This window comes from Taudactylus pleione, unplaced genomic scaffold, assembly GCF_031769625.1.
Source record: "Taudactylus pleione unplaced genomic scaffold, aTauple2 ptg000053l, whole genome shotgun sequence".
In the NCBI taxonomy this organism is placed as follows: domain Eukaryota; kingdom Metazoa; phylum Chordata; class Amphibia; order Anura; family Myobatrachidae; genus Taudactylus; species Taudactylus pleione.
Window position 1 is genome coordinate 34,958,572 of NW_028284455.1, and position 25,588 is coordinate 34,984,159.

A 25,588-nucleotide genomic window follows, 5' to 3' on the forward strand; every position below is an offset into this window, starting at 1 on the left:
ATCTCTGTTATAAAGACATCTGGATGACATCTGGGTTTCTTTATAAACTGTATTATCACAACTTAACTCTATCACCTCACAAATCACTGATTTCCATCAGAGGGTCTCATTCAGACCCGCTCGCGAGCGCAGGACGCTCGCAAGCGGGTCGATGGTACCCAAATGCGCATGCGCATGACGGAGGGAGCTCCGTCGTGCGCATGCGCGAGACCTGAATAACGACGGCCAAGCCGTCGTTATGGGTCTCGCACTAAAGGGGGCGTGCTGTCGATGGTGACTGACACCACACCCCCTTTAGTGGGCGTGCCGGGGGCGTGGTTGCCAGATGGGCATGCCGGGGGCGTGTTTGCCAGACGGAGGCGTTCCCATGGGAACGCCTACCGTCTGGGTCCGGCCCCACTGACATCACTAGTGATGTCAGTGGGAGTGATTTTGGCTCTGATAGAACCAAAATCACTCCTGGGCTTGCGGCAGTGAGACCCTACTGCAGGGTCTCGTCGCAAGCCCGAAGGTCGCGATGGTCTTGACCATCGCGACCAACATCATGGACGCTCGCATAAGCTGTGGGTGGTCACCCACAGCTATGCGAGCGTCCAAGAGGCCGCTCCATTTTCAGGTAGGAGGGCCCTGATTCAGAGCGAGCGCTCTGGTCAGAGCGTCCGGCTCTGAATCAGGCCCAGAGTCCCAATGATAGTAATGGTGTACCACTTACACTGCCAAATACTGCTCAGTCTCCTTCCCATGTTGTGGTTTCCACACCCTCTGAGTTGGTCGGCCTGGGTAATCATGATAATTATCCTACACTTACATTGATCTACCTATGACCACTGACCAATTTCCTAACTGAAAAATTCCCTTCACTTTTTTTCCTTTCTGGCCATGTACCTGTGCTTAATGCTGACACGGACCTCCTGAGACTTCCTATGTGGCAGACTGATATTTCAACTTTTTTAGCCATCCAGGATTCTACATGCTTACTTCAGGGGCAAACATTCCCACTCTTTACCTAAATCAGGGATGGGGAACCTCAAGCCCAGGGGCCGTATAAGGCCCCTGGAATCATTTGGTCTGGCCCTCTGAGCTTTTATTCTGCTAGCCTCACCTGGCTATCAGGGTGCCTATAATGCCACCCTGCTGCCAGAATCTATGCAGCAGTGCCACAAGGAGCGTCCTTAGGACGCTTCAGGCGGTCACACCGCTGCCCTTACAGCTCCGGGCATTGCTGTAATCACCGGCGATTGTGGCCCCATCCTCTTGTGACATCACATGGAGGGGGCGTGGCCTGCACAGGCCCACAAACAATATTATAAATATCAAAATGACCCTCGGCAGAAAAAAGGTTCCCCACCCCTGACTTAAATTGTCCCTTTATCCTCCCTAGACACGGTAAGGGATAATGCCTAATGTAGTTGGCCTATAAATATGTCTCAGTTGGATTACTGTTGCATACTGTAGGACAGTTTACTTGAATCTACTGTACATTGACCATACTCTATTTACATCTCAATTTTCAAGAAATTCCGTTACGTATAAGACCCTTCCTAGCTGCAACATATTTACAAACTAGGACATTTTTCATTGCGGACATATCTGTTTAACCCTATTTCTCTCCAGGTCCATTGTGTTATTGCTAATATTACTGTAGGTATTATGCCTTGTTAAGGACTGTATGTTCTTTATTATTTTCCTTTCCTTGCCCTTGTTCCCCTTCCATACTATGTTTGATATTACGTCACTAGTGTATACCTACCAACGGTTAATTTACTTGCAATTTTTAAGTACCACTTGCATTCTTTATATATATGACCTGGTGTGCTGCTTGCCCTTGTATATTTATATAATAAGAGAGAAAGCATGTCTGTCTGTCTGTTTGTCCTTTATGTACAGCCAGAGTTTTGGCCCTAGCTCGCATGATTAGGTTTTTGCCTACCTTTGTCAGAGCCACACACTGTCACACAATCCCTAAAAATGGGGACACTCTTAAATTACACAGATTCCAGGGCTGGCTCCAGTGGAAATTGTCAGTCTGCCAAAAACCTGTTTGAAAGCTACAAAGTATCCATTTAACCTCACAGTCTGAGCAAATTTTAGGACTCATGCAAGTTCACATTAAGTCCAGAGTGAGTCCTTCTTAAAGTAACCATATATATTAGTCAGCCCTCTGTGTTTGCATGTAAGGGAGTAACTAAAACTTTGTGGGCCACATAGCAAGACCTTAAAAGGGCCCCCCCAGTGGTAAAAAAACCACATACATTTGCCTCCACACAGGCATCACCGGGTCTGGTGATACCCGGTGCGCACTCCAGATCCCCCCTGCACGGCGGAGCAGTGCATGTCCAAAAGGGGTTGTGGCCCAACATAAAAGTGCATGGCCTCATGGGAAATCTGGAGAGTATCACTCAGGGGGCATGCTCAGCATCCCTGGTGATGCTGGGCTGCCCCCGGAGGCTAGTGCCTGCGCTGTCAGCTCCTCCTATGTGACAGGGGCCGAGTGCTGCAGCAGAATGTCACACTGCAGCACCCGGCTCCTGTCACTGAGGAGGAACTGGCATTTTGGTGTCACCCCCTCTGATGGAGACCCCCGGGTGCGGACCCCATTCCCCCATAGTGACACCACTGCATTCATGTTATGCCACACAGAGCCCATTCAGGTTATGCCACACAGTAGCACCCCTTATACACATTATGCCATGCATTTGTAGTGCCCCTTATACATTATGTCACACAGTAATGCCCCTTACAATACATAGTAAAGCCCCTTATACATTACACCACACAGTAATGCCATTTACAGATGCTACATAGTAATAGTGCCCCATATAACACACTATTCTACACACTAGTAGTGCCCCTTAAATATTATGCCACACAGTAATACCCCTTATAACATTACGCAACACAGTAATGCTCCTTACACTTTATGCCCTCCCCCAGTAACTCACCTCCCTGTGTCCTTCCAGCAGCCTCTCTCCTCCACCTGTGTGCCATTAGCAGCCAGTAGGTGTGAATTTGGTGCCGGGTCACCAGCTAATTACTGCTGTCATACCGGCAGCAGCAGATAACATAAACCGACAGCACCGGCGCAATTTGAATCTGGCGCTGGTCACAAGCTAATCGAAGCTCGTGGACCAACAGCCCAGAAGCCGCCACTGATGATTGACTGCCGGTCCACCAGCTCTGATTGCCTCGTGACCGGGAGCGCTGTATCTCCATGTATGCCTGCCGGTGGGCCAGCTGGCGGGCCGGCACCAAATCAACACCACTGTCAGTGCTAAATATATATTTTGCACTGTGTCAATCTTTAATTAATGTACTGCAAAGTAGTTTTGTTTTGACTTGTTTTTCCCCCAGTATCTCTATTTCTGACCATTATGGTAATTCTGATCCGATAACTTTTTATTACAGTCTATAATTTGCCTAGTTACGGATTGTGCATTTGATATTGTGTCAATTGCATTTGCTTAATTACTGCGAATTCACCAGATGATTTTCCAAGCTACTTACAATCTTTGTCTATATTCTGTATGGTATTACGCTCTAATTGCCTCACTGCAAAATATTCGTCTTTTGACCTTGTCTTTTGCTGACATTTTCTTGTATTATTCTTATATTGCACAGATATTTTATTTGAACATTTTCCAATAAAAAATGGATAGCTGATATGGAATGTGTAGTCATAATGTTATAAATATGTGAGTTATCAAACCTTTTTCCCGATGGAGCCGCGTTTTCCAAAATCTCCCTGTAGAGAAAAAAAAGATATTATTTTTATATATTAAACTCTAAAACAAAAGACAATTAATTAGAAACTGAGATTTTAAAAGAAGATATACTATGACTATTATTGTACAGTAAGATGATCTTCAGTCAAAATCTAAAAAGTCCTAGGTAATGTGAAGTTCTCTGGGGCTGATTCACTACGGATCACAACTGCGTATCCAGTTGCGATTATGCACGCAGTTCAACTGCGATAGTATACTAATTCATTGCTATCACTATCCCGTCGCAGCACTACACAAGGATACCCACTTTACTTAGCACACATCCGTAATGTTTAGCAAGACTGCAAAACCATCTGTACAATCGAGTACCATTGCAGCCTCTTAAACAATTGCACAAGCTCTGACCTTACTCAGAGATTGCTAACTTCCACACACGCTATGAGATCTCAGGCTGCGTACGGCATCACAGTGGATAATTTATGCACGCCCCTGCAATGGCGTCTGACCGTAATGGGATGTCTGCTTTTCGCAGATCACCTCCCCGTCACCTCCCACAAACGGCACTTCCTGTCAATCACTCTGTGATGGATCTGCGGCAATCCCCATCCCAGCAGCCAGTTTGCGCATACAGCCTATTGCGTGCATAATTGTAGTTGCATACAGTAGTGAATCAAGCCCTATGTTGGGTGACTGCACCTGTGTTGCAGTACTAAATTCTGTCCCCAGTAAAATCCATATTCATGCTATTATATTCTTGTGCCTTAAACGTTATTAAACTCGCCAAAAATATTGTTGAGCGCCCCTCAACCACCATTATGAATTGCTTCTCTGATAGCCCTGATGAAGAAAAATGTCACAGATTCAGTGGAGTCTATCTATAGCTGGAAAGAGATCATGGCACTGGAAGTACACTACAGCATTCTACTAACGGAGGCCTTTAATGTTTAATATACACCAAATACCCTGCAGTTTATCTGCAGAGACCAGAAAAGTACAGTTACAGGGCCTAAGAAGCAAGCTGCACAAAGCACACCTCTCACCTACACAGAGAGATTCTGCAAACTCTCATCTCATACCAGTACACTTCTTAGCAAAGGAGCAATCCTCAGATGGATAAATGAATCAGTATAACTGGTCTCCTCTCTGGGCTCTGTATTGTGCTGCAGACTGGTGTGGCCGCATCTCTGTTTAAACTTGTTCGAGAGCAAACTGGATTCCCAGGTCTGACCAGGTTATCAACTAGCGGCTAGTCTGTTATTACCACACAAAGTTAAGATCCAAGAATATAACAAAAATCATCCTCATATCATATTATGCTACACAAAAAATGTCATGATTTAAGGGGACGTATGAAACTTTATTAAAGGTTTCATAGCAACCAATCAGCTTATACCTATTATTTTATAGAATGTACTGTGCTCTACTGTATAAATGCTACCTTGAAGCTGACACCTCACTGTATTTTATGCCAAAAATACAGTGCGAAGACTGCGGAGGGGATTTGCAGGGACAGAGCTTTATCGCAAGCTCTGTCCCTGCAAGGGATTTTTGATAAATTCCTGTGATATTTCCTAAATTCGCAATGCGTTTGAAATGCGGATTATTGTAAATAGGGCCCTTTGTCTCTCCCTGTCAATCACTGCTTCTTCCCCTCTCCCTGTCACCTACTGCCTCTCCCCATGTGGCAGAGGAAGTGGGGTCCACCACTTGCAAGTTCACCCACTGATCTCTCCCTATAGTATTATTATTATTATCCTTTATTTATATGGTGCCACAAGTGTTCCGCAGCGCCGTACATAGTACATAAAACTAAGAAGTAAACAAAAAAAAAACAAGTGACCTACAGTACAGTGAAGGACATTATTTACATTGCAGCAATAGCGATTAAAACACTCACAATAAGCAGCAGGGAGTTGCAGTCCCGTGTTAGGTGCCCTTATGAGGAGTAAGGAGTAGAAGAAAGTGTGAGGAGAAGCACATGAGGGAAGAGGTCCCTGCTCGTGAGAGCTTACATACTAAAAATATCTAGCCCCAGATGCAAATATCAAGAATAGTTTAATACAAAGGCTCAGTTAAACCTGAATGCAAGTTTTGATCTTGAAGTGAGTAACAATATTCACTCTAATTAAGTTTTTCTGAGATCAATTTTTTTCCCAGGAGAACCACTATTTACAGACCAGAGGCCTGATTCAGACTTGGGAATAGAGAGATATCTCTCTCAACTGATCATCTTGGTGAAACCATGCTGCACTGCAGGTGGGGCAGATTTAAAAAGTGCAGAGAGATTTAGATTTGGGAGGGAGGTATCCAAACTGACATCTAAAGTGCAGTGTAATAATAAAGCTGTGCAATATTTGGGCTACATGCAAAAGCAGCCAGTATTTACCCCACATGTAAAAAATGTATGTATTTACACCCCTTGCATTGCAATATGGTTTGTTCAAGTTCACAGCTGAGAGAGATATCTCACTCTGGGCCTGATTCAGACCCGGTCGCTCTGACAGAGCGCTCGCTCTGAATCAGGGACGGGGTTTGTTTTTTTTAGAACGGCCTCCTGGCCGCTCGCATAGCTGTGGGTGACCACCCACAGCTACAACGAGCGGCCATGATGATGACCATCACGACCATCGGGCTTGCGACGAGACCCTTGTGGTAGGGCCCCGTGGCCGCAAACCCCAGAGAGATTTCGGCTCTAACAGAGCCGAAATCTCTCCACTGACTCATGATGTCAGTGGGGCTGCCCCCAAACGACAGGCGTTCTCATGGGAACGCCTCCGTTTGGGCAGCCACTCCCCCGGCCCGCCCACCAAAGGGGGCGAGCTGTCACTCAACATCGACAGCTCGCCCCCTTTGTTGCGAGACCCGGAGCGACGGAGTGCCCGTCGCTAGCCGGGTCTCGCGCATGCACACTACGGAGCCGGCTCCGTCGAGCGCATGCGCTGTGGGCTACCATCGACCCAGTTGCGTGCGCTTGTGACAGAGTCTGAATCAGGCCCACTATTCCCAACTCTGAATCAGGCCCCAGGTCAGCACCTTTCAACAAATATATGACAGCCGCACTGCACCACACTGTGCTTATCCCCCAGTCACTCTCTGCCTCCCAGTGTTACTCTCTGCCTCCTGCTGCCACCCACTGCCTCTCTCTGTCACCAACTGCCTCTACCTGTCACCCACTGCCTGTCTCTCTCACCCACTGCCTGTCCCTCTCACCCTCTGACTCCCCATGCCACCCTCTGACTCCCTAGCCACCCACTGCATCTCCCTATCACCCACTGCTTCTCCCTCACACCAGTTGCCTCCCCAGTAACCCACTCCTCCCCCTGCCACAATCTGCTTCCCCAGTTTACCTTTGCCTCTCCCGACACCCTCTTCGTCTCCCTTTCACCCTTTGCCTCCCCAGTTAACCTCTGCCTCTTCCTGCCACCCTCTGTCTATTCCTGTCACCCACTGCCTCTCCCTAACAACCACTGTTTCTCCCTTATACCCTCTGCATCCCCTCCAACCCTATGCCTCCCCAGTTACCATCTGCTCTCCCCGTCACCCACTGACTCCCTGTCGCCCTCTGCCTCCCATTGCCTCCATAGTCACCCACTGTCTCCCTAGTAAACTCTGCCTCTCCCTGTCACCTCTTCCTCTCCCTGTCACCATCTGCCTCTCACTGCCTTGTCCTGCCAACCTCTACCTCTCCCTGTCACCCACTGAATTTTCCCGTGTGCAGAGGAGGGGGACCCAAGCATATTTTTGCACCTGGGCCCACCACTTGCAAGTTCCACCAATGATCTCTCCCTATAGTGTATATCTAGCCCCAAATGCATATGTGAAGCGTAATTTGATATAAAGGGCTCTAACATGAAAACTAGTAGGTTAAACCTGAATGTAAGGGTTTGATCTTGAAGTGAGTTATAACTTACAAGTCTTCACTACAAGGACGTTTCTTCTCAAGGCACTGGAGGGTACGTTTAAATGAAACACACAAAAGCGAGAGCTCTAGATGGGACTTTAAATGCTCCAATCTCACCTCTATAATATACTGTATGTCAAACCCAGAAGTGGTTCCATTCACCCCACATCACTTAAGTGTGTCATACAGTTGCATCCATTCACAGGGGGCATTACATTTGTAAAAGTTCTAACCAAAAATGGAAAGTACTGTTGAGACATTGTTGAAAAAACAAGGTTGAAAAGACATTGCAATTGCCCCAGAGTGGCTTTGTTGTTTTGTTTTGTTTCTATTTGATTGCCTCATTGTGTTACAGAAGGGCAGAATCAGAAGAGTTAAAGAAAACGGTTTCAACTTGCAGTGAAATTAAGTGAAACTAAGTGAAACTAAGTGAAATTAATGCACATTTACCAGATTTAGCCATTAGGTGATGGAGTGCAATAAGCTGGCTAAGGCTTGTATGGCTGTCTTTATAATACTTACTTCATCGCCCCTTTCTCCCTTGTTTCCTTTTAGACCGATAGGTCCTTGAGTTCCCTAAATATAAAAAAAGGTTAGGTTAGCCACTGTCCTATTTTTTGCATCTCAGCTAAAATGTTATGATATAATTTTATAAGGGTCCAGCAGATTCCCAGTATTGGGAAAGAAAGGGTTAACAGCTGTTTCAGTAATTGGGTGGTCTATTTTCTGCACTTGGTGAAGAATAAATATACTATTTTGGACCAATACATGTTTACGTGTGGCATCAAAAAAATATTCATTTATTGCACACAGAAATTAAATTTAAAGGCCTCATTTACAATTAGGAGAAAATTAAGCTAAAAGGTACAAATTTGCACCTGGATAAACCATGGTGTGACACAAGATGCCCAAATGCAGTTCTTTGCATGCTGGGAAATTACTGCTTTTATATGTACAGTATACTGGGCAGTTCTATGTGTGAACTGCACTGCACATTAAAGTGAGCTAGGAATCCCCGAAACAATGCTAAATCTGTCAGCGCATTTTAAATTTACCCCTCCCCTGTAGTCAGGGGCGGATTGGCAGTTATCTTCAGCGTGGAAGATCCCGGTGGGCTGATTGGTCTATGGGGCCGCTTGTCACCTGTAGCCCCGCCCCTGAATAGCATCACTGGCTGTCCCTACTGTGGGCTGCCTGTCACAGCTAGTAAAAGGCCCGCTGCATCATACGCCAGGCCCCTTGGAGGAACAGTGGATCTGCATCCGGTGGCGGCAGGTAAGTTACAGTGGGGGTGGGGCGCCATCAGTTGCTGCCTGTCAGCCCCGATTGTGTCCTTTCCACTCTGTCCCCTCCCCAGGCTGTGGAGTTAAACTTTGGGAGACTCAGGCAGTGACCAGGTTCGTTCAACTACAGTGGAGACAAAAGTGGCTGGGAGATATTTTTTTTAAGAGACTTTTTTAAAGACTGGCTGATAGCTAGGGTCGGGAGATGGATATCACTCTCAGGGGGATGGGAGGGGGGTGTTGGTCGTGGGCTATTCTGTACTAGTCTGGGGGGGGATGGTGCCTGAGAGGGAGGGGGGTTATTCTGTAAGAGGAGATGATCAGTCTGTGGGGGAGGGGGCTATTTTGTCCTAAGGGGCGAAGATGATATGGGGGAGGGAGGATCTGCTGTACTAGGGAGAGACGATGATTTGTCTGTGGGGGAGGGGGGCTATTCTGTGCTGAGGGGAGATAATGATCTGTGGTGGTGGAGGGCTATTCTCTGCTACGGGGAGATGATCTGGCTGTAGGGGAAGGGGCTATTCTGCTAAGGAGAGTCGATGATCTGTCTGAGGGGGAGGGGGGATCTGCTGTACTAGGGGGAGATTAACTGTTTATGGGGGAGGGGGGTATTGTTTGCTAAGGGGAGATAATGATCTGACTGGGGAGGGGGGCTATCCTGTGCTAAGGGAAGATGATCTGTGTGTGGGGAAGGGGGGTATTCTGGCTAAGGGGAGATGATGATCTGTCTGCGGGGAGGGGGACTATTCTGTGCTATGGCAGGATGATGGCCTGGGGAGATGCAGGATGATGGCGCTGGGGAGATGCAGGATGATGGCGCTGGGTAGACGCAGGATGATGGCACTGGGGAGAAGCAGGATGATAGCATTGGGGAGACAAGAGAGGATGCTGCTGGAGTGAATCAGGGGAGTGACGTCGGGAGAGGCGTAGGAGGCGGATGGTGCAGGAGACACACAGAGAGGATGGTAGGACCGCTGGTACTATTAGAAGAAAAGATTGGGGGACAGTAATCATCAGTAAGACAACAATTATTTCTAATGAACCATATCACTGATGCAAATAGTACCAAAAAAGCAATATATTTTATTAATATAAAATTGTTTGATATGGGAAACTCACATTTTGTTCTGCCCCAAAACTTCTGTTACAATGTATTATCTAGTTCGACCTCTGATGATAGCATTGGCTTTATTGTGAAACAAACAGGCGGTTTCTAAACCATGTGATCTCCTGCATGAATAGTGAATACTACACTGCCGGCTGTCCTGGGAGGATCAATTTCTTCCGAGGCTTTCCATCGCATAGAAATCATATACCTAAGAAAATACTCATTCACATGATGTGTTTATTCACTGGAGAGAGGGACTGTGGGCATGCATGGACGAAAACAGAGGGAGTGGCTTGCGGGCATGGAATTTCACATTAGGCCTCACCCCTTGATGAGAGGCCTCACCTACTTTTTGGGCACACGTCGAAGGCGCAGATAGGGCCACTTTCCTAGTTTTTTCCAAGGTCACTAAGTTCTCAATCCGCTCCTGCCTGTAGTCCAACATGGTTTACCCATGGTATGAAATTGCGCCTACTAGCTGGATTTATTCCTTACTCACAATTAGGTTCTAAAGGTCTCAAATACATACCATGTTTCAACTATAAACTAATAAAAAGACTCTGTATGAATCTGATAGGGGCATGCCTGGTAGGGATTTTCAAGAAATCCAATCAATATTCTATTACATGGATAACTGTGGCTCAGACATTCTAAGTTAGGTATTTGGGTATTGTTTCTACATATTAACGAGTCCTGCAGCTAAGAGAGAGAGGAAAAGGGACCTTGGTGAACTGTTGCTAGAAAGCAGGAAAATGGATTCAGTACTGTTCTTTAGCTGTATCTCAAAACTGTGTTTTTTTTTTTCTTTTTACAGTGCTAGAATTTTGGACAGCCCAGACAGAACTCTCTTAATACTTATTTTGGAAATATGAGATTTATTGTTAGTACCAAGTGCAAGTACACACAGGTGGTTTTAATCTGCTCATTCTGCAGGTGGCAAACAGGGATGAGACAAGGGACAGAGCTTGGCATATCAGGGTTCCATGAGAAAAGCAGCACACATGTACCCGGGCAGCTACTGTATAATGCCATACAAAGGAGCATACAAAAAATGTGCATGCCTTTTATTGCTGTGTTCATGGTTGTATGATAAAATGTACAGATGTGTGTTATCAATGGGCCCTAGTGTACAATCCCATTTATCTGTTAGCATCTCTCATTCATCTATGGAAAGAACAATGAGTCCTAGTCTAGCAGCATCTGTTATCTGTCTATGGGAAGAATAATGAGCCCTAGTACACCCCCGTGTCTCTCATCCATTAATGAGACAGAGCAACATGCATACAGCTTGGTTCCCCTATTCTGGTGATCATAGAGCAAAGTACTTGTGCCCATGTCCATAAATGACCACAATGGCCTTATTGCTGCACAGAAAAGATCAATTATAGTCCAATATTACTAATGAAAAATATTACTAATGAAAAAAAGTACCACTTCAATGACATTTTTCTACAGTACCTAGTTAACAGTACTGTGCAGGAGGTTAAACATAAAAACAATGATAACCCTTGATTTCAAAGTTCACAGAAATCATGCATAAAGTATTACTTAGAAATGTGCATGCAGACACAAGTGGTGGCTGACTGCTAGTACTATACACATACTACTACATTTTAAAGGATATGCAAACTCCTTACCTTTGATCCAGTGACCCCCAAGACTCCTGGTAATCCTTGTGTTCCAAGCATGCCTCTATCACCCTAAAAATGATATCATAATGTCATATAAGTAAATAAAATGAATCTTTATTAGATATGCACTAAAATGCCCCGTTTAGAGATCGACATCAATAAAGTAATAATTTACTGAATAACACTCTTCTACAAGAGGGGAGTGACAATTTAATCCAGAGTTCCACAAATATATCGATTTAAGGAATAAGATTAAGGTCACACAGTGCGGATATTCTTTGATTTTATTTTCACAAATTTTCAATTTATGTCACATCTTTGCTTTTCTATTTTTAACCCCTTTTTCGCTGGTTATGTCCCATCAACGGGGCATTTTAGTGCATATCTAATAAAGATTAATTTTAATAAATACTATTGTGCGCCATACAACAGACATATCTTTTCCCTTCCTTCCTCTGGTATTTTTCGAAATAACCAACAGACTTAAAAAAGGTAAGGAACCAATGAACTAGCAAGGCAGGTGATTGAGGATACTCCACAGGTGAGAGGAAACACGTCAGCCAGTATTCCCAGCATCACGTGCCACAGTCCGGCTTCCCAATCTCCTAAGCAACTGTGAGTGTTGTCCCAGTACAACGTACTTTGCACAGCAACCGGGGGAAAAGTCCAGACATGAGGCTGCAGGACAGAAAGTCCCGGAAGAGGGGAGATAGCCGGGACATGGGTATGTAACAAGGTACGCCAGCGACTTGTGACATAATAATTGTATGGCTCTCCTTTCTTGCACATAAAAAGTTGTTTCCTCTCTCTGTCCAGTACTGAATTTCACCATATAAGTCTATAAACTAAAGTGTTTCCAATTATATTTATTTATAGTGGTTCCTGTTGTTTGTGTTCTTTGTATCAAAGAGACCTTCTTTATTCTCTTTTTATATTCTTTATTTAATACGTTTTACAAAAGCATGAAAAAAAATTCAATATAACATTAGAAGTCCAGGACACCCAATCAAAATATTGATGATATTGTTGAAAGAGGAGTGTACTACTGCGCAGACTCCATTTTACTTTCTCACAAGGGAACAGAATTACCGCAGATGTAGGCAGTGCTGCGCATGCGCCGATTTTGTGAATGTAACATCACATGCGCAGCACTGATTACAGCTGCGGTAAGGTAGACTAGATAGGGAAAAGTGTCTAGTTCCTCAAAAGCTGTCATTGCAAAAATGCCAGCTATTGGGGATACTGATGGAGAGGAGGAATGATTAATTCCTCCGGTAATTAGGTGGAACTCCTTGCGAGTTCTAAACCCAATTACCTCAATAGATTTTTTAGTTATGATGAATAGACCCCTATAAAGGTAATGCAGGCGATATTACTGATATCTTCTGCTTACCTTTCAGCCCCTGATCAGTCCCGATGTCCTCATACACTAGTATAAGGATCTAAATTCATTAAACTCCGAAAATACAATATTTTTGGAGTTTGGCTGCGGAAACATTTGCATCTTTGGATCCCTCCACCCCTGTCCGTTCCTTCCACCAGATGCCAGGGCTTTGTGCGCCTACGTGAACCCTGCTTCACGCAGGCCCACTAGCACCGCTGGGTCTGACTCTGCAGTGATAATTTTCACTGCTACAAAAGTAGAAGTTAAAACATTCATGGAGACAGCAGATTTTCGGATCAGCTGTCTCCGCACCGGAGCAATGATTAATTCAGAATGTCAATTTTCAGGGCCGTCTGGCCCCGATAATTAACATAATGAATATGCCCCTATACATGAAAAGAGTTAATTCGCTGTAAGATCTGGCAAACTGATGGTACCAATCAATCAGAGTTTTCAGGTAATACATGCAAATAAAACAAATTAAATATACCTAGTATCAAATATTTTTTCTGCTGTCCTAATTACAAATTATAATAGCACTAAAGCCTGGTACACACAAGACGACTTGCAAACGATGCAATGTCATCAACGATTTCCCTTGAACTCCCGGACAAATGATCTAGTGCAATCTAACGAACGGCCAAACGATATATCATGCGTCCATTCAGTCGTTTCAACGTTAACTATACAATGTTAAGCATATCGTCTGGTAGAGCGTACACAATCTGAGGGGAATCATTAACAAAACTGCATGTAGAGAAGATCTGACGATGCGATGGAGGACACCATAGAAGTGCGCATAGTACACACTTGACGATTGGAACAATTTGTCGTTCCGATGCGCCAGAATCGTCCATATCATTTAAAATATCGTTTAGTGTGTAGGGGCCTTAACAGTAATTTTTCGAGGATATTCACAAATTTCAAGCATACCCATAATGTATCTGGGGGGGGGGGGGGGGACGGGACTGGAGCAAATAACGCACATATCTGCTGCAGTCCCTCATTTTTTATAAGAAAGGCATCCCCCATAGGTTTCTATGTTGGGTTGGGTACAGGAACCCGGCGGTCCGAATACCGTCAGTGGCATCCCAACAGTCAGAATCTCAACAGTTTTTGTAAGTATCATAACCCTTACTCTCCTCCTAACCCTAACCCACCCCTCTAGTCCTGCAGCCTAACCCTAACCCTCCCCTCCCGCTGCCTAACCCTAACCTCCCAGTCCTGCAGCCTAACCCTCCCCTTAGTGCCTAACCCTAACCCTCCCCCTGACCCTAATTCTTACCTCTGCAGTCTATAAGGATTCTGACAGTCGGGATGCCACTGTCGGTATTGTGAGTGCTGGCACCCTGACAATCAGGATGCTGACTACAGTCCTCTATGACTATGGGGTAAGGCAGGGAATTTTTTTTCCTCTGGATATTTCCCTGATGGCCCATATTGATGCATGTGCAGCATGACGGATGCACTTTATTCTGACCTGGTCCGAAGTCAGAAGTAAGGAGATAGTGCAAGCTCTCACTTTGCTTCCAACTCTTTGCCGGGATGGACTCTTATTGGAACCCATGTCCCAGCAAGAGAATTTTGCTAAATTAGAGCAAAAACTTTAGTTTTTGCTTTGTAAATGTAGTCGTTAACTATCAGAACCATATTAAAAATGCAGAATGTGATAAATATGCCCCTAGAAGAGTCATAGGCCAGGCCACTGGTAAGTCACAATCACAGCTAGTAGCATTTATAGACTTTTGCCCTAGTACAATTCGGGAAGAATGAGTGAGGACTGTAAAATCTTTTATTAAGGATATAGATTACAGGCACTTATTGATCCTTACTGATTGAGTTTTTAACTGTTATTCGCTTAACTTTCCAAAATTTAGGCTGATTCTGGACCAATTCATGAATTCATTCACAATTCAGGAATTACAGAAATGTAGATGAAAGTCAGATTTGACTGAATTGATTAAACCATCACTATTGGTGTTGCCCCTATGTATACAAGTGGAAGGATCAGGGGCGTATCTATAATGGGTGCAGGGTGTGCGGGGAACACGGGCCCACCACACACACTGCACCCATAATATTACTTACCTCTCCAGAGTCCCATGTCGGTGCGGGGGTCCGGCGGCCATTTTCCCATTGTTTGCGCATGCGCAGCACAGGGAAAATGGCCGCCACGGCCATTTTCCCGGTGACCTGTGCATACACTATAAACTCTGGGCACACTCTAGTGCCCAGAGTCTATAACTCCGCCGCTGGCCGCGCACAGCTCAGTGCGCTGCCGGCCGCAGGGCGGAGAGGAGGGGGCCCGTGTACGAGTCTGCACATGGGCCCCCTCCTCTCTAGAAACGCCCCTGGGAAGGATTCACTAAATCTTTTTGTTAAAACTTTTGGATTTGCAGTGCATCCGGAAAGTATTCACAACGCTTCACTTTTTCCACATTGTCTTATGTTACAGCCTTATTCCAAAATGGAATAAATTAATTTTTGTCCTCAAAATTCTACACAGAATACCCTATAATGACAACGTGTTTTGACAAATAATGACAAAAGTTTTTTTTTAAAATTTTTGCAAATTTAATAAAAAAAAAAAAAACACTAAGAAATCACATGTACATAAGTATTCACGGCCCTTGCCATGAAGCTCAAAATTGAGGTCAGGTGCATCCTGTTTCCACTGATCATCCTTACTTGGAGTCCACCTGTGGTTAATTCAGTTGATTGGACATGATTTTGAAAGGCATACACCTGTCCATATAAGGTCCCACAGTGCATGTCAGAGCACAAAGCAAGCATGAAGTCCAAGGAATTGTCTGTAGACCTCCGAGACAGGATTGTCTCGAGGCACAAATCTGGGGAAGGGTACAGAAAAATATCTGATGCTTTGAAGGTCCCAATGAGCATAGTGGCCTCCATCATCCGCAAATGGAAGAAGTTCGGAACCACCATGACTCTTCCTAGAGTTGGCCGGCCCTCTAAACTGAGCGATCGGGGAGAAGGGCCAGCACCGGATTATAGGCGGGGCATTAGGGGTGGTTGTCCTGGGGCCCCCACACATAGGGGGCCCCCACACTGTCCCCAATACTTTCTGGATGCTCTGTACCTCTATATATAAACGTTTAGCAAGCAGATTGGATAAGTGGGACATGTCAAGAGATCCTTTCCCTCTATTGAGATTACTGTAATGTGCCTTCTAAAGAAGCTGCAAGGAAATTGCCTGCTGATGCTATTAAGTTAAAACTCCAGAGGAACTGTAGTCTGCAGAAGAATATCTCGGTATGGTCTTATAATATGTCACTGTGAAGCCATGAGGACCCAGCTTTGCTAATTCCAATGTTGTGAAGTATTTATATAGAAGTATCACATTCTTCTTAGACAGTTTTAGACAGTCCACTGAGTTTATATTTTCAATAATTCTCAGGGTAATGCAGATTGTATTATATAGCGTAATATTTATTAGTAGTTATACATGAAAATATATACTGTATATGGTCATTTTCAGCTTTATTCCCATAACATCACTGTCTATTTACAAGGGGTCCTAGCCAAAATCTTACCACTTTTACTGCAAAATTCACAAAACTTCTGCATAGTCCCAGCATATAATTTATTCACATCACTCATCAGAGCATCTGGTGTTTTGTGTTCGTAGTCTGTTTACTATTTTAGTTTATTACTGGCTTAACATCTCTTATTTGTAAGTCCCAGCCTCATTACATCTAAGAGGAGGGTATTTATTCTCTATGATGTATTGAGTTTAATTGCTCTGAATGATACCCCCATATTCTGCATTTGGGTGCTTTCCATATTAAAGGTCTTCTTTGATGTTTTCCCAATTTACTCTATAATGATTCCCAGCAGTAATGTAACTTGAGGCTTTCAGATATGCAGTAAGGCTGAGAAAATTACGCCAGCAAGACCAATTAAGGAGCAGATTATTGTTTCAAGGGTAATATTATCATCGTAGCCTAAACTTATCTGGCTTTCTATTAATGTGGCAATGCCATCTATTGTTGTATTAATCCATTCGCTACAGAGGTCCAATGGGAATCATCCTCCGAATATACATTAACCACTTGCCTGGCATGGTCACATGAGATGCGCCCATGCCAAGCTGGGCTTTTCCTAACTCGGTCGCATGTGATGCGAACATGTCAGAGAAGCGCCTGCCCGTGGCAGCTGGAAGCCCTGACTCCCTCTGCTCTATCTACCTCCCAGCCAGCAGTGAGTAATGAGTGATCCACACACCCCCTGCTGCTGCTGGCTGCTCTTCTTGCAGGACTGTGAAGTCTTACATGAAGTGTAAGGAAAATTTGAGTGCTCGTTAATAAAATTATACTGAATCGGGATTAAATAGTTATTCATTACATACTTTGTTAACAAAAAAAATCTACAATTTTGGTGATATTTTGGAAAAAAATATTAGGCAGTTAGGTGGGTAAGACTATGACTGACAGCAACCAGTGAACCCATACCTCCAAACCATCTGGCTTTCGGAGGTTTAGTCCCTATATGAGGGCTCTGTTCTACAGTCACAATCTGCACTGTGCAGGAGTTAAGAGGTAAGACCCATTTAGATGCCTGTGAATAGCAAAGCAGCGGTGAATAAGTGAATAGGTGCCACAAGCACCAGTCACCAGTGTGTGCAGCAGTGTAAAGGTGCATGGCCATACCTCTCTGCGACATGGACATACCCTCTTTACATCATGGCATGCCCCCGATGGTTGGTCTCAACCATCTGTGACACAGACACACCTTTTGATTTTCATGGCACGACCCCCTGTCAAGGTTCAGACTGTTAATATGTGAAACCCCCCACAAAGTTACCTTCTTACATCAAATACAAAAATGGAAAACATTCAGAATCAGAAATCATATCACTTGCAATCATACTTGCCTACCTTTGTTGTCTCTTCCCCAGGAGATGCCCGGGGAGCAGAAGCAGGTAGGCTGCAATGGGGGCAGGGCCTGATGGGTTGTAAGTTTTGCCCCCTTCACTATAAATTGCCGCAATTGGTGCTAATTTTAATAGAGGGCGTGGCTAAATGACGCGATTCATGAAGAATCGTGTAATTAAGCTCCACCCCTACACGGGGATCTGCGATCGCCGCGGAAATTCTCCCCATTCTGCCCACTTCACTAGGAAGTGGACAGAATGTGGGAGAAGTGCCTACCCTTCCGGGGGTGCGGGGGGTTACCTGAAAAATCGGTAGCCTCCCACGAAAACTGGGAGTGTAGGCATATATGCTTGCTATGTGTAAGGGGTGACCTACATCTTAGACTACAGATGTGTCCTCATACACCTAGCTTCAACATGTCATGGGGCACGAGACACCTGCCACAAGTGAGCCACTAACGCAGAGGGTCCTAGGCATAGGCATTCTAAGCAAATGTCTAGGGCAACTGGGATGCCTAGGCGCATTCCAAGGCTCTGGAGCTCCGCCCCTCCTGCTGCCACCGCGATCGGAGCTCGGCTCTGATCGGGCAGTGCAGCGGTCAGACAGCCAGTCAGGTGGCTGGGGCCGTGACACTACTGTAGCCAGGTCAGAATGAGCTTCTGCCTAGAAGCTCATTCTGGCTCTACAGGAGGAGACAAGAAAGATGGCCGCGGTAGGGCATGCTGAGCATGCCCATACGTGGTCACTCCTCCCATGGGACTTTGCGGAACAGAGCCGTGACTACTCACGGCTCTGCCTCCGCCTACAGATTAGCTGCCGTCCCTGCCGCTGCCCAGCGCCTATCGGACCAGGCATCTGCAGCGATATCAAGAAAGAAAGCAGCGAGTCTCACTCTAGGTAAGTTACCTTGAATAGGCTGGGAGATAGGAAGAGAGGGGCGACGGGGCGGGCACACACTGGACAGAGAGGACTCAGTGCTGGCCCGTGCTGCTGAGTCTGACTATGAGAGGAGCTGGGGATAGGACCTCTCTCTTTTGCACTTTTGCTGGTGTAGTTAGTTTACTCCCATATTAAAGGTGAGGGCATGTGTTTATATTATGCTAATTAAATTGTCTACATTATATCTGCCTAATCTGATAATCTTCTGTTTCTGGTATGTTTAAGTTTTGATAATACTCCATTTTTTCATATACTTTATTACTGTGTCATGGGGTTAGCTGATATCCGTGCCTTTGTGTGCTTTCTGTGGGCTCCCTAATAGTGCTATATATGACTTATTTGTGTGTTTGAACATATATGGATATATAAACCACATAGAATAGTTTCCCCCCCCCATTAACAACAGCGCTGGCAGGTCTTAACACCGCTCTTGGCTTACCACAGCGGGGGGCTCCAAAATAGTATGTTTCAGAGGTGACACGCATACCAGGCTTTTCCTGGTGATGTCATCACGCTTGCGCAAGATGACTGCAGTGGTAACCGAAAGCATGGACAGTGGTGTGTGTGAAGCATCTCCCGACGCTGTAACGACATGTAGGTAGAATGGCAATAGGACCCACTGCTTTGAGGGGATGCAATCGGGAAACCGGCTGACGTGATCCCGATAGCCGGCTTCCTGACTGCTTTATCCCGTCGTGGGTTAAATGACAGGCGTCTATATCTAGTCGCCTGTCATTTTCCCGACGCCGGGAAAATAACAGGCGCCCGGCATCCCGATCGAAGGGATGCCGGGCGCCACGAGCGGACAGCCGCGGGGGGGGGAGGGTTAGGTTTAGCGCACCCTTTGGGGACTTATGGTTAGGCACCCCCCAGGAGGGTTAGGCTAGGGGGAGGGAGGGCTAGGCACCCCCCCCAGGAGGGTTAGGCTAAGGGGAGGGCGGGTTGGGGTTAGGCACCCCCGGGGGGGACTTAGGGTTAGGCACCTCCCCAGGGGACTTAGGTTTAGGCAGCGGGGAAGGGGGGTTAGGGTTAGGCACTTAGAGGGGGGATTAGGGTTAGGCACTTGGGGGGGGAGGTTAGGGTTAGGCACCCCTAAGGATGGTTAGGGTTAGACGGGTTAGGTTAGTTATTACTTACCTGAGGACGATCGGGATTTCCAGTGCTGTCGGGCTGCCGCTGCCGGGATCTGTTCATCTGTTTGGCTGCCGCTGCCTGGAATCGAACCAATGCGGCCGATGGTATTTCATACCGATTCCACTTTGAGGGGGTTAGTTACTTAATTGATTCCCATATGTAATTGGTGAAATATTTACTATTTATGGGAGCCTGGGGAGGCAATGTGTTAGATGCTGCATTAGTTGCTGATGTGAAAAGACTATGGGGGTATCCAGTTAGCAGCGCTAAAGTAGCGCTGCTAATTGATCACGGCACGGCTATCCACTTAGCCCCGTTGCCGGTACTTATCGGGGATTTTGTTTTGCCTGTATCAAGCAGGCGAAACCATATCCATGACAAGAAGCGGTTTTTCTGCCGATTGAGGCAGTAAAAATACAAGGTCTGCGAATTTTCGCAAATGTGTTTTTGTGAGAAAAGCAGAAAATTTTGGGGGTTTAATTGGATACCACAAAAAGACATTGTCAAAATAGACCGGAAAAACGGCGAAAAAATTCTGTTTTTTTGCGTCCAAAAATTTTTCAGAGGTAATGTTGTAACAGTGTACTCTGCGCATCATTTTTTGACCTGATTGACATGCCTGGATAAAGGATCAGTTGGATATAGATATATTTCTCTATGGGGTAAATTTACTAAAGTGAGAGTTTTTAGAAGTGAGTTTTAAAAGTGATGTTGCCCATAGCAACCAATCAGATTCTAGCTATTATCTTCTAGAAGGTGCTAGTTATATGTTAAGTAGAATCTGATTGGTTGCTATGGGCAACATCACTTCTAAAACTCACTTTAGTAAATTTACCCCTATGTGTTATTGTTGGCATCCACGTATAAACATCAAGATTGGTGGTGGGATTATCTGATAGGGGGCACCAGACAAAATTTTGCCTAGGGCACCAAATATGCTAGGGCCGGCTCTGCCCGAAAGTGCATCTTAATCGCGGACTGCAGGAGACTGCACTGAATAATTTGATATGCCACACTTTATATCTGTTTGTGACTGATAAAGGCACAAAAATAATTATAAAAATAATTACATATTCATTTAATAAGGCATAATTAAAAAAACATACATTACACCATGAATACAATATTAAAACCACTTAATATGGCCAAAGAATAAAATATGTATATATAAAAGAAAATGTCCTGATTACAAAATAATGTCCACTCTGGCTTAAAACTCCGGTATAATAAAGGACTCCACTTTTACATGGGACGAAGGTAAATATTCCAGTAGAACAGGGATGGGGAACCCAAAGGGGTTCATCAACATCGACAGCACGCCCCCTTTGATCAGACACAACGAGCGAAGGAAAGTCCTTCGCTCGTCGCGTCTGGCGCATGCGCACGACGGAGCTCCCGCCGTCGTGCGCATGCGCAGAGCACAACATCGACCCACTTGCGAGCGGACAGCCGCTTGCGAGTGGGTCTGAATCAGGCCCTAAATGAGTTGTGGTAGAACTGGGAGCATCGGTTCTGTTCCCTCACTTTTCTGATATTTCTTCTCCTTGTCATCTGACACCATTTTGGTATAGTCATTGCAGTCTTGTATGTAATGTGACACACTGCAGTTCGTAGGTGTACAATAACAACTTTTCACTATTGTATCTTTCTGATTGTATGAATACTGGCTCAGATATATGGTCCTTTCGCTGCACGTTCTATGCTTTAGTAAGACGTCCAGAAATTTGAGACCCACTCTGAGAAATGTATCATTCACTCTTTATACTCTAGGGGACAATGTCTGCTACTGGCTCTTTAACGTTCTCACAGATGACCTTGGGTAAAGTGAGGGCCTTTTGAGTCATTGGCAGAATATTTCTGTCTCCTGACTATTCTGTTACTTCCCTTTGAGGTTGTGTAGGAATACTATGTGATTTTTTCATTTGCTGAATACTGACTGTATACACCATTATGATACTATGATTGGTGTATAGATGGTATGAATATTTTTACAGCTAATATTTCGCCAGGCATCAATATAACAAATCTATATCCTATATTAATGTTGAACTGTTAGAATATTAGAAAATATCGTTCTGCTCAAGCAGTTTTATGTTCTCAACTGTTGTCTGTTTTTGTATTTGTAAGGAGTTGTCTGTCCTTTTTACTTATATGTATGTACCGGTTATATGTATATGTTTATTTGTACTAATGTAAATGGTACAAGCTACATATCTCTCTGTATTGTACTTATCTATACTACCTTTTAAAGGAATTTATCTAGGGCATTTATTTTACTTTTCTGTTATTTAATAAAAGTTATGTATTAATTTTTGTACAAATCACACTTTAGGACAGAATTTGCTGTCCCTGTTTTCTCCCATTAAAAGTATAGAAACTCCAGATTTACGATGCGGAGGGTTTTGAACCTGCTGACATAGGTGCCCAAAAAAGTGTGTTGCCTCTGAGAGGTGTTTTGGATCCATGCAGGCTTATTTTGATATTTTTTTTAAGCAAAAATCAGGACATAAAAAATAATAATAATGGCATGGGGCCCTGCTCAAATTGATAACCACCAGTTCTAGGCCTTTAAGCCTAGGCTGGTAGTGAGAAAAATTTGAGGAGAAAGAGCTTGCTGTCCCAAAATTTTTTCACTAACCAGTACCAGGATAGGGTTATCAGTACAGGGTTATTTGTCCCTATGTGGAAGGGGGAAGGGCATTCTCTTGCAGACTCCACTTCCCTAGGGATACCAGCAGTGTGCAGCCCAGCCTGGGGCTGGTTGGCACTATGGCAGAGGGACCCCATGCCAAGTGCCCCCCTGTTATTGTGCCACCAGCCCTGTCCTGGCTTGTAAAACTTACTGCTAGTTAATAGAAAATCGGGGGGAGCCCAAGATTTTTGTCACCCCAAATTTTTCCACAACCAGCCAACACCTAGGCCTGGTTATCAATTTTTGGGGGATCCCCACGCCATTACTTGTTTTTTAAACTTTGTGTCTTTTCACAAAAAAAGTCTAACCTTTGATTAACCCCGTTAGTATTGTGTCTTTTTTTCTAGTAGGATTGCAGTGGAATCCGGCTGAACATGACATACATGTAAAAATACAACATACATTTCATTTTGGAATGTTCTAGTATAGTTTAATACTCATCCACAATTGTAGGTAAAGAGGGTATACATTTTTGTCACTGTGTCTGTGTATTTCTTGCAGTAATGTTACTGGTGCCATTGCTAAACCCATGAACACATACGACCAATTAAAAGAGTGATTAATTTATTTGTTACAATGTCGCCCAGTGCTAACAAGCATTAACAAGTAAGTGCCCCCCCCCCTCCCCCACAGATGCCAATGCAGACTTGTCGACTTCTTTAGAACTAGACATGGGGGTATATTTACTAAGGATCGATTTTAGATTCTGTTTGATTTGCCCTTAGATTTTGGTTCGATTTCCATTCAATTTTGATATTGGAGACTTACTAAAGCCAAAATGAAATGTCTTAATCGAACAGAAAACAGAATTTCACTCAAAATGGAATATAGGCAAAACATCAATGTTTTCCCATAGTGAAATATAGGATCCCTTCATTTACTAACAATTGATTTGCAATTAGAACGTAAATCGGACTCAAAATCGAACTTCAAATCCCCAAATGAATAGAATAATGAGAGACAGTTGATTTGAGCTTCTAAACACCATTCTTTTGGCTGTAAATTGATTGTGATGCCTTTAAAAGTTCCCAAAAGCATGTGAGGCAGTTTGGCTGTAGGAATGATGGTTGCTCAAGGCTATGCTATGCTGTGCACCCACCTGTGGTATCAGGGGCATAACTAGCTCTTAGGGGGCCACATAGCAAAAGTGCACACAGGCCCCCCCCATGGTGGGCTTCAGCCGACATAGCCAGGCAAACAAAAACTTTTTTTTTTAAAAAAAAATATGTATATATACACATGTATAAAGTAAATATATATATATATATATATATATCAATATAAATGTACATATATATATCTATCAATATAAATATCTATCTATCTATCGATACTGATCTACCATTTAACCCTTCATTATTCCCAGCTGGGGAAATATTTAGCTATTCGGAATCTGATGCTGAGGGCATTTTGGAACGAGAATTATTGACCGAGCAAGTTGAATCATTATCTACGGATACCATTTATAGAGATTTGCTAAAATTGAAAAAACGGGAAGTGGACTTCCAATACCATGGCATGTCATTAAGCGATTATTGTCGCTCTAAAAAGATCCCTAGGGGGTTTAGGATGAAAAATTGCCCCACAATTGGGCGTTATGACCCTCAGTCCTATAAAAAGTGGGTCACAATTTTAAATAAATGCGCCTTTGACTTAATACTCCTAGTTATCGAGCAGTCAAAAAAGGAGCTTTTACAGGTTAAGGAGAAAACTGATGCATTTGAAACAACGCATTTACCAGCCCTTACATCCGACGGTGATACTGATTGGATTAGTAAGCTTGGTAATCAGATTTCACTATACAAAAAAGATTTACTAAAATTTAAAAGAGAGAAATTAAAGTGGAAACTGATTACGAACAACGCAGAGTGCATCAGTGGCTCAGGAGTGGCAATCAGGATAGACCATGACGTCCATTTTTTAGACGCAATTACCCTAAGTCTCAATTTGAGACTGAGTCACCTTTGGAATCTGCTAGCTCTATGAGTGACTCTGAACCCACTACGAGCCAAGAACACTCGGTCAAAAGCGGCCGTTCAAGTAGGAAATACACGAGAAGAGGACACCAGAATAAAAGGCAGGGGTCGTGGAAGACCACCCCTTTCAAAGAAGAAATAGTCTTTAACTTTTCTTCATACGAGCTATCTAAATCTGAATTACAATTGCTGTATAAGGGGTTGTCTTTTGTACCTAATGTGCTTTTTAACGATTTTCAATGGCAAATTGAAAAACATCATTTGCAGAGTCAACTCAAACTAAAAGAATATTTTAGTAAAACCCCAGAAGTGATGACTATTATTGATTCGGTTCCTCCTCAATTAAAGAAAATATTACCCAGTTCAACTTTTGAACCAAATTCTGCGAATGCGAGTATCAAAACTTTTATGAGGTTATTAGAACAAGAAGTATCAGCTATTTCCAAAAAATCTCGTGACATTCATCCTAATTTATCCCCAGCTGAGCGATGTGCCTTGAAATCATTGTCAGATAATTCTGAAATTATCATTCGTCCTGCAGATAAAGGTGGTGGTGTGGTATTGCAGGATCATTGTGATTATGTCAAAGAAATTTACAGGCAGCTAAGTGATACTGCTACCTATTGCAAGTTACAGGAAGACCCTTCTTCTATGTTTAAACGGGAACTCTTCCAAAAGTGCACAAGGGTGTAATTCCGCCCCCTGGTCGCCCTATAATCAGTGCGAGGGGTTCATTGTCCCAACCATCCTCTATCTTTCTGGACTCAATTCTACAGCCCCTCATTCAAAAACATTCTAAGTTTTTGTTGGATACTTCTGTTTTTAAATAAATTGAATGAGGTGGGAACATTACCTGATGGGGCTTGGATGATATGTGCTGATGTGGTTAGTTTATATACGATTATACCCCACGACGTGGGACT

General features: G+C 44.1%; 1 protein-coding gene across 1 annotated transcript in view; it reads right to left on the bottom strand.

Annotated features, from left to right (window-relative positions):
* Window positions 1–25,588, bottom strand: part of LOC148535362 (uncharacterized) — a 242,115-nt gene that overhangs the window by 62,623 nt on the left and 153,904 nt on the right. The window contains exons 17-19 of the mRNA XM_088462674.1: window positions 11,652–11,714; window positions 8,146–8,199; window positions 3,707–3,742 (exon numbers count right to left, since the gene is read on the bottom strand). Of these exons, the coding sequence (XP_088318800.1) occupies window positions 3,707–3,742; window positions 8,146–8,199; window positions 11,652–11,714 (153 nt within the window). The remainder of the gene's footprint in view (window positions 1–3,706; window positions 3,743–8,145; window positions 8,200–11,651; window positions 11,715–25,588) is intronic.